Raw genomic sequence first — 10,143 nt, 5'->3', positions numbered from 1 at the left:
TTTTTTTCCAACGCATTTTCGACTTTTGGAGCTTAGAAATTTACTTATTTTTAATAGAGAATTTCTTAAATTAATCTCAGATTTTTTTTTTGGCAGAAATGTATTCCTCCTTTTTTTTCTATCTACAATGGCATTAATCGTAGATAATGCGATTAAAGTGTTTACGAGCCGTTTACTTTCTCCTAACTGCCTAAGTTCTTGTTGACATGGTAACCGGAAAAAAAAAGAATAAGTCAAAGATAGCTTGCTGCTAAGAGCTTTGTCATATTTTTACAAATACAATATAACAAGCACATTTTTAACACAGATCTGACTACATTTCAAAACCCAAACTTTTTACCGATTCCTAGCATGAATTTAGTTTAATAACTTGTTTATTGATGTAACTTAAGATTGCTGTGACACACAGTTACAGACATACTTACTTAAAAAAAGATGCAATAAATGGTTATTTTCACATTTATTGACATCACGTCTCAAAATATTGTGATAAAATTTTAAGTCCATATTGCCCACACCTACTTGAAATAAAGTCTTCTTGGGGAGAATTTATGAAACATTTGGATTCTAGAAATGGTCAGATAAACACAAGTTTTTAGAGCTGTGGGTTTTTTTTAAGTCTGTTAATCTCTTCGGTCTAAACACAACTTCAGTCTAAACAAGCAACTTTTGTTTCCAGGCCTTCTGAAGATAGTGACCCTGGACGACTCTGGCCTGCCAGCCCAGTTCGACTCAGCGGACCTGAATCCACTCGATTCTGAGAACGTCAGCGATGCTTCCTGCCCGTCGTCGCCACGCTCCTCTTCTGACTCCTACCACCTGGCGGCCTCTACGTGCACCGACGACGACGACGACTGGATGGAGAGTCAGTCTCTCAGGTCAGAGGGCAAAAGGAAAAAGAAGAGAGGTCGGCCTTTCAGATCCGTCGAGAAAATGGAAGGAAGTCCACCTCTCGGCTCTGCTGGGAAGAAGAAACGAGGACGACCTCTTGGATCTTTGGGCAAAAAGAAGAGAGAACTTCTTGGTCTTGAACCTTTAGTCATTGTGAAAAAGCGAAAGCGCACTCCTCCTACAGAGCGTTTCAGCTGCCATGTCTGCGAACGCCTCTGTCCGGGGAAAGGCTTCCTGCTGCAGCACGCTCTGCGTGTCTGCGGCAGCAATCCGGACCGGCGCTGCGGCTTCTGCGGTGAGCTTTCAGACTCTGCTGATGGGCTGATGGCTCACCTGCAGGCTCACCAGCAGAACACCAAAAAGTGCTCCGTTTGCGAGAAGACGTTCACCTCCATCAGGGCGCAGGAGCTGCACTTCCGCATCCACACTGGGGAGAAGCCACATGAGTGCCCCGAATGCGGCAGAATGTTCCGGCAGAAAAGCAACCTGATGTCTCACATGCTGGTTCACGCGGCGGAGAAACCGTTCAAATGTAAAGAGTGCCCTCGCGCCTTCTGCCACATGACGTCGCTGGAACGCCACATGGAGGAGCACAACAACGCGCTCATCCTCTCCTGTAGCATCTGCAGTCAGGAGTTCAGCAAGCGGAAGGACCTGCGGAAACACATGGCGACCAATCACGAGGACAGCGTCCCTAAAGCGAATAAAAGCCGCACATCTGTGTTGACCAACTGCAAGGTGTGTGGGGAAGCTTTCGACCGGAAGATCCTGCTGGTCAGGCATGCTGGGACTCACGCGCAGGAGCCCAACTGCTGCTGTGGCGTTTGTGGGAATCTGTGCGACTCCATCGACAGCCTCAACGCTCACCTGCGCTTCCACCGGGTCGCCGCCAGGACCTGCGAAACCTGCGGGAAATCCTTCCCTGGCCGATCGGCACTGCTGATGCACCTGAGGATTCACACCGGGGAGAAACCCTTCAGCTGCAGCTTCTGCGACAAGGCCTTCAACCAGATCGGCAACCTGAAGATGCACCTGAAGATCCACACGGGCGAGCGCGCTTTCTCCTGCAGCATCTGCGGGAAGGGCTTCACCCAGAAGAACAGCCTGGACACGCACATCCGCTTCCACAACAAGGAGAGGCGCTTCCTGTGCCAGGTGTGCGGGAAGGGCTTCATGCAGGACGTGGACCTGAAGAGGCACATCCTGGTCCACACCGGGGAGAAGCCGTACGAGTGCAGGGTCTGTGGGAAGAGCTTCCAGGCCAGGCGCTCGCTCAACGGTCACCTCAAGGTTCATGAAGCCGGCGGGATGGCAGGCGTCACCGAGGACCAGAGGATGGACAGCTTCTTCTCCGGACCCTTCCAGTTGTAGATCAGAAACTAAGCCCAGGGCTGAGCGATGCGGCTTAAAAATGAAATCTCTGATATGATCATATCCAATCTGATTTCAAATTTTAATAAACTTTTTTTTTTATCTGTTTTGCTCTAAAAACCAAATTACAAATGACAGAAAACATTTTCAAAAAGTGGCCTTTTCTTTTCTTACAGATTATCCCTTCTGTAAGTTTTACGAAGGGGAATTAGGGCCAGGCTGTGAGAATTTTAGCTCAGTTACAAGAAAGTGAAGTTTTACCAGACAAAACATCTCAATATTAAGAGAAAAAAAAGTCGTTTTAATAAGAAAAAAGCTTTGATAAAGTTATCAAAATCTGTTGTGACCAGTTCAGTCCATGTGGTTCTTTTTTGTAATGGACTGAGTTGTTGGCTCATCATTTCAAAGTCCTGCAACTGATAAAAAAAAAAGTGGAATTACTATTAAATATTATCTGTAAAACCTATTCTAAAGTATAATTTTACTAGATGCTCAACATTCCTCATTTAAATTTTTTTGTTATTTTTCATGTTTGAGTTCTCATAAAATTACGACTTTATTCTCGTGATTCAAAAACCAATCTTAGCCTAACACTCTGTCGTAGAGTTGACCTGAATTCAAAGTCCAAATAAATAAAACAAGATGGCCGCCCTGGGCATGCTGACATCACTCTGATCTATGGAAACTCCTGGAGTGGATTGATGGAAAAAAATCCAGATTTTCCAAAAGACTTTATCTTTCAAACTCAAATAATTAAATCAGCATCCAACTTTCTGTCTTCTATGCTCCTTCTGAAAACAGACTTCTGGATTTTTTGTGGTTTCATCTCTTGATCCGGACATAAACAGTAATTTCTTTTTTACTACAAGCTTATAAAAGCAGATTCTTGTAGATTCTTAAAAACAGTTTGCAGTCTTTTTGCCTCTGCACACAACGAAGAGCTGCAGCAAAAATTAAAATCCTACACTAAACACTAAGGAGTTTTTTCAACTCAGTAAAGAAACTGAGCTGCTAAATAATAATCAATAATCTGTCGAATCAGATTTTTAAGTGTAAACATGGAATAAATTGATGATCAGACCCAGAAGTGGAAAAATAATTCAAAAAGCAAAGCAACAGTCCCCATTTCACTGTCAGTTTAATAATTTACATAATTAATTTGAGCTTAGCGTTCGCATCTTAGCATTCCTGTAACTGTTACTTTACTTTCACCGTAACGATAAACTGACTCAAACAAGGTCAAGAGAATAAAGAAATGGAGGATGCAGAAATTAGAAAAGTTAAACATTTTCTAAAGATTTTATCTTTGCTATTAGTGAAAATATTTGATTGGAAAGTCAAAATAAACTGATAAGCATTGATTTACATACATTTATTCTGCCAAATTATAAGCTATACGGAACTACAAATTGGTGGAGGATTAAATAAACCCAGAGAAGATATGAAGATAGCTGTTGAAACTAGAGATAATAAATGAGGTTCATACAATCAAAACATCTCAATGTAGTTTGACTATATGATGGAAGTATAGTTGTTGGATGGAAAACTAAACCAGGGTCAGTTCTGAATCTGCAGGATCTGGTGTGAAAGTAAAACTGTTCTCTGGTTTGTTTAGTTTCTTTACTTTAATGTAAAACCAGTTTGGAGCATCAAGAGCTTCAAGTAGAAGCTGCAAGCGTGAGACTGATTTTATTAATCTTCTGTTTGACATTTTGTCCCACAGTTGATTCATTTTTTAAAAATTTCAGACAAGATGTAAATATTTCTGTTTCATTTAGTCAAATGTTATGGTCTGGTGATTTTGTTCATCTCTCCTAATTATAATCGCCTTAAGTTTTAGGCTGAGATTGGATAAATTGGACCTCTGGTGCTAATTATTATTACCTACACTGTAAAAACTAAATCTCACCAATTATTTTTTGGTCTGATTTCTAGAAAATATCTTAGTACATTTGAAATAAGACAAAACTAACTTACAAATAATTTTTCAGCAAAATAAAGGAACATGTTTTAAGTAAATAATTCCTTTATTTCATGAAAAAGTAGTTATTTCACTTAAAACAAGACATTTTCCATGTTAGAAGTGAGATAGTCTGCCAGTGTAATTTGTACATTGTCATTAATATTAAGTAGCTATCAACTTAAGGTCTTATCTTGCTGAAAAGTTGCTTATAAATTTGTTTTGTCATATTTCATGTGTATTAAAACATTTTCACTAGAAATTAGACCAAAATACTTGGTAAGATTTTGTGTTTTTACAGTGTAGAAGCTGAAACAAATTAAAAACTGACTAGATATTAATTTCTACTTAAATAATTCATTTTTCTTTTCTAGGTAATCAAGATACTGAGCATTGATCTTAATCTGTGATGCAGCTTTTGCTTCTTGTTTCTCCATCTTTTACTCTGTAGATGATATTATGAAGGTCTTTTATAAGAAAAGCAGTTGAATGTGTTTGTTTTTCATTGCTTGGCATGCGGTCTCTTTTTTTTTTTTTAAAGACTCGATGCTGAAGGATTCTTCATGAATTCAGCAGAATGTTCCTCTGAACCTGGTTTAACCAAAAACTGACGTTTAAAGCCGTTACAGGACGTGTAATATGTTGATTATATGTTAATGTTTTTTATATGTTGTTGGACATTAAAAGCTACTCTGGGCCCATTTTGAGCCTCATCACCCTGACCGGTGATCAGACAGTTGGAAACTCAAAAATCCTGTCTTGTTTTCAACCAGTGAATGCAACTACATGCTACCAGGTTGTGGTAGAAACACTCTTCAGTGTGGACTGTGTTACTGAGGGAGGAAAACTGTTTGGTATGGATGTTTTCCCTTAATAAACGTTCACCAATCATTTGAAAACTGCTTATCGTGTTCTTATATTTATTATTCATTTTTGTCTGAAATTAAAGTTTATTTTTTATTTAACCTTGAACCGGGTTTAGAACAAATTCTTATTCTTGACAACTACCTATTCAGAAAACATTAAAACATCATACAACAGAATACTGTAGACCAGAAAACAGAAGAATATCATAAAACTAAGAGAAAAAGAAATACAATCATATTTTAAGTGATTTTGAGAATCCATTGTAAAGCATTATATAAGTCTGATGTCATTTCATATTGATACTGACTAAATGTACTATAATACGTCAAAAAATCAGTGGAAAGCAAAGTATATATTTTTATATTTAACTTTTTGTTTCATATAAATGAACCTGGACCACAGAAAGAATTGGACATGTTCAGCTCCTCCGGTCCTGCAGGGGGCGCTACGTCTCTCTGCTTCCTCTCAATGACCCGGACAGATCAACACGAGCTGGACGGTTTTCCTTCCTGCAGCCAGCCCGGTGGACGGGGCTCTGCATCGGGATGTCTCTGTTTGTGTCCACCCAGAGCTGGGGGCTCCGGCCCCTGACCGACTCGGTGTCGGAGCTGCTCTCCAAAGTCGGTGAGGAGATCCTGGCTACGCTGGAGAAGCGCGCCGGGGAAGCCCGGTCGGTCAGAGGCTTGGGTCGCATGGTGCGGCTCCTGCGGCCGCTTCTCACGGACGGGATGGCTTCAGCTGCGGAGATGATTGTTCGGCTTCTGGAGCGGGAGGTGGAAGAGTACCGGTGGCAGCTGGAGCGGCAGAACCGGCTGCTGGAGGCCGCACTGAGTCCGGTGGTTCTGCTGAAGCGAACAGGTGAGAACCGCTAGCTTGATGCTACAGCCAGGGCGACTGTTGCTAGGCAACCAGAGACCAATCAGAATCAAGCTCCTCATCATTTACTAACCGAAATACAAGAAACGTCATTCAAATTGAGCAGCGTCATTAATGTAGAAATTATGGGTATATTTCTAATTATTATAAATATCTATTTTATTATAATGACAAATACTTAACTTTTTTTTTTAATCCCCTGAAACAGACATTTTCTTTTAATCCCGGACTATTCACATAAAGCTTTTATTCAACCCATTTAATAAATAAATATTTTGTCAGAATTTAGTTAATCTTACTCCTCTTTGACCACATAAAAATCAACACTTGGTTCTCAAAACAGATGTTGATGCAGTTTTGTTTAATTTGTAGATTAATTTTATTTTTTCAGTATCTAGATGTTTTTCACCCTGGATAAATCACCATGGTAACAGATCTCAAACCATCAACCAGTTTAGAGTTTAAAATGGCTGCATAAAGGTCCCCCAGTGTACCGCTTTACCCCTTTGTTTAACAGTTAGATATGAAAGTTAAAAAAGTGTTTTCACTACTGCACTGATCTATTTAATGCTAATTAGTTATATTGACCAGTCTTTGAAAACAACATTTAATTAAATGGAATGGAAAATGTTTGGTCTTAATCTTACAGTGAGATGAACGGGTTATTTGTCTTTATATTCATATATCTGATTTCATATGTTTAGTTTTCTTCTCTTCATTCATTTTTTCTGGGAAATCTGTTGTTTCAACAAGGGTAAAAATATTCCCAGATCTGCTGATACCATCAGTACGTTATTTGATTCTTATCAGCAGAGTGATTTGACTATCATAAGAACATCAGAGCTTAAGTTTTACTGTAAAGTAAATAAATTGGAGCTTTATATTACAACTAAATGAACTTATTTGCCACACTGATGACTCTCTGCAGCATTGCCTTCTGGCCCAGATTGTGGCATAAATGTTTTTTTATTACTGATGGCTGACTGATACTGATTTCCTGTTTTCTTCGAGGTCTGAGCCCCAGAGTCTCATTATGTTTCCAAGAACTACGACCCATATAGGCTCATATGAGTAGACTGTATCTTAATTCAGCATTTAAATGAAACTAACATTAAACGCACAACAAAAATGAGCTGCAGTTTCTGAACTTGAGGTAGTTCTGAAATGAACAGAAAACGGTTCCCTGACCTAATTTAGGTTTCTCTAAACAAAGTGGGTCAAACCATGAGCTGTTTGACGAGATTAAAGACAGTTTAAGAGGGAATACTTCAGTTTTTCTGCATTTAGTGAACAAAATAAGATTTTTCAGTATATGGCGTTTTACTCAAGTGGAAATTGGTCGACTTTGATCATTTTTGCCTGAAAATTTATCTTAAGTTATATTTCCTTATCGCTTTCATGAATGTCTGTCTTCTGATGCCATTAATAAATACAACATTTTTACTATCTGTTTTTTATGTAAACAGTAAAAAACTGGGTCTTGTGAAAGTATGTGCACCCCTTCAGCCATTTTTGTTTTGTTACTTCTTTGAGAATAACAAATTTTACTGGATGTTAAATTGTCCCAGAAGGTATTGAGATAAGTGATAATATTGTTGATTTGAGACCATTTTCAGGTAATATAACAGTATAATGCAACATTTTTCAAAGATCAATAAACCTTACATTCTAATGAACATTTAAAACATTTTAAATATCCAAAATAAATAAACAATACAACAAAAATAACAAATAAAATGAATTATTTAGTCTCTGTAAACAAAACAAAAAGTTGAGACAAAAGCACCAAACTGAAGACTGAAGACTTCAGTTTTTGGTGATGAAAGAGAGAAGAGAAAATTGATTTATTGCTTGCTACAGGCTCAATTTCTACTATTAAGGACATTATTCTGTTTTTATTTGTTTTTTATGTGAAAAACTGACAAAAGTTAAAATATTTGTATGAATTAAAGATGTTTTCTTCTTCGCCAGTCTCCATCGGCTCCTCCGCCAAAGAGACAACCACAGATGATGAAAACCTCCCGCTGCATTTGGACGCAGTAACTGCTGCCTCCTCAGACATTTCTGCTGCTGAAAGTGACAAAGAATGGATTGAAAACTCCTCAGATGAGAAAGAGACAAACACAGCAGATAAAAGAGATGAACCTGTAAGTAATAAATGTTTAATCTGTGAGAAAACTTTCCGTCACAAAGGAAATCTCATCAGACATGCGGAAACGCATGCAGACTTTCCTGAAAATCCCTGCGGAGTCTGTGGAAAACACCTGGAGGGTTCAGGAGATTTATCCGACCACCTCACCTCCCACAGGAAAACTGTTTGCATGAGCAGGTTCTGTGAGATCTGTGGGAAGAGATTTCAGAACATAGAAACTCACATACGGAGCCACACTGGGGTAAAACCATACAGCTGTGACTTCTGCAGCAAGAGCTTCCCACGGGCCAGCGCACTGAAGAGGCACAAGAAGATCCACAACAGAGAGAAACTGAGCGCCTGTCAGATCTGTGGAAAGACATTTGCTGAGAACCAGATGCTTTTAGAACATCTGAAGACACATGAAGATCGCCGCAAACGGGAGGATGATAGTTCAGAGATGGCTAACCCGGAAGTAAACGTAGAACCACCCCCTGATGATTCACTCTGCTGCAGAGTTTGTGGAGATTCCTTTCACAGTCGAGGCTTCTTAAGAAAACACGCAGCGACACACAGCAGCGACTCCAGATGTGTGTGTGGAGTGTGTGGGGAGCAGCTGGATTCATCAGACGTTCTGCAGACTCACTTGGAGTCTCACAGGGAGGGTGGTGGGACATGCAGTGTCTGCGGGAAGAGTTTCCAGAACATGGAGACGCACATGCGAATCCACACAGGGCTGAAGCCATACCGATGCCCCGTCTGTGGCAAACGCTTCCCCCGACCTGGAGCTCTGAGGCGACACAGGAAGACCCACAGCGCCAAGCGTCCACTAGGCAGAGAACAGGAAGTCCAGAATACAAAAAGTCAAAATGCAGAGACGTCAGTGAGTCTGTCATACAGCTGCAAAGTCTGTGGGGAGAGTTTTCAGAGCAAAGGCAATCTAAGAAAACATGCCAAGCGCCATGCTTCACAGTCTGTCTGTGGGGTGTGCGGTGAGGATCTGTTGCCGTCTGAGACGCTGGCCAATCACTTACAGGGCCACAAAGAGAAAGGGAAGATCTGCCACATCTGTGGCAAAACCTTTCAACACATTGAGATCCATATGCGGACCCACACAGGCATCAAACCATACTCCTGCAGCATCTGCGGGAAGTGCTTTCCGCGACCCGGTGCTCTGAGGAGACACAAGAAGAGCCACAGTGGGGAGAGGCCGTACATCTGCGAGTTTTGTGGGAAGACGTACACCGAGCGCACCTCTCTGACGATGCACATCAGGAGCCACAACACCAACCGAACTGTCAGTCGCGTCTCCTGCGATACCTGCGGGAAGAGTCTCGCCTCTGCCCAAATCCTGGAAGTTCACCGGAGGATCCACACAGGCGAAAAGCCATTCCCCTGCCACATCTGTGGGAAAGCCTTCAGACAGATGGGAGGGCTTAACGTCCACATGCTAACGCACACGGGAGAGAAACCATTCGTGTGTACTCTCTGTGGCAAAAGCTTCTCCACCAAAGGATACCTGGAAACCCACATCCGCTTCCACAGGAAGGAGCTGGCCTTCGGGTGCCACCTGTGCTGTAAGGCCTTTGTCACCAAAACTGACCTGAAGAAGCATCTGTTGATCCACACTGGAGAGAAACCCTACAGCTGCCTGGTATGCGGGAAAAGTTACCAGGAGAAACGCTCTCGAGACGTTCACATGAAGGTGCACCAGGTGGTCCACAACAGCAGGGAGTCAACCAGAGGGCAGGAGGAACTCCAGACAGACTTCATCCAGCTTTAGAGAGTCAGATTAGTTCAAACTCATAACTTACAAATAATAATAAAACCTTATTACTAGAGGTGTGCCGATCGATTGGTCACCGATCATAATCGGGCCGATTTTCGTGAAAAAGTGTATGATCGGTGATCGGCGATCATTGGCTCTTGCTGCCGATACCAATCATCTCATTTCGCAGCCTGCCCGTGCAACTGATCTCCTCTTTCCTTCACACTGCGCAAACGCGCAGCAACAAATCCTAAGCGATGTGGAACTATAACGCACTGA

General features: G+C 41.3%; 2 protein-coding genes across 2 annotated transcripts in view; both read left to right on the top strand.

Moving 5' to 3' along the window:
- Window positions 1–3,998, top strand: part of LOC107837947 (zinc finger protein 879-like) — a 5,743-nt gene extending 1,745 nt beyond the window's left edge. Inside the window, exon 2 of the mRNA XM_016678860.1 lies at window positions 680–3,998. Within this exon, the coding sequence (XP_016534346.1) occupies window positions 680–2,262 (1,583 nt within the window). The 3' untranslated portion in view covers window positions 2,263–3,998. The remainder of the gene's footprint in view (window positions 1–679) is intronic.
- Window positions 3,999–5,455: 1,457 nt separating this feature from the next.
- On the top strand, window positions 5,456–9,925 carry LOC103147972 (zinc finger protein 260-like). The gene is made up of 2 exons (XM_016678856.1): window positions 5,456–5,947; window positions 7,937–9,925. Exons 1-2 carry the CDS (start codon window positions 5,635–5,637, stop codon window positions 9,877–9,879), a joined length of 2,256 nt encoding a protein of 751 aa, XP_016534342.1. The 5' UTR covers window positions 5,456–5,634; the 3' UTR covers window positions 9,880–9,925.
- The last annotated feature ends 218 nt before the right edge of the window (window positions 9,926–10,143 follow it).

The sequence above is a fragment of the Poecilia formosa genome, unplaced genomic scaffold (genome assembly GCF_000485575.1).
Source record: "Poecilia formosa unplaced genomic scaffold, Poecilia_formosa-5.1.2 Scaffold192, whole genome shotgun sequence".
Classification (NCBI taxonomy): domain Eukaryota; kingdom Metazoa; phylum Chordata; class Actinopteri; order Cyprinodontiformes; family Poeciliidae; genus Poecilia; species Poecilia formosa.
The sequence above is the reverse complement of the archived record's forward strand: the minus strand, read 5'-3'. Positions and strand labels throughout refer to the sequence as shown.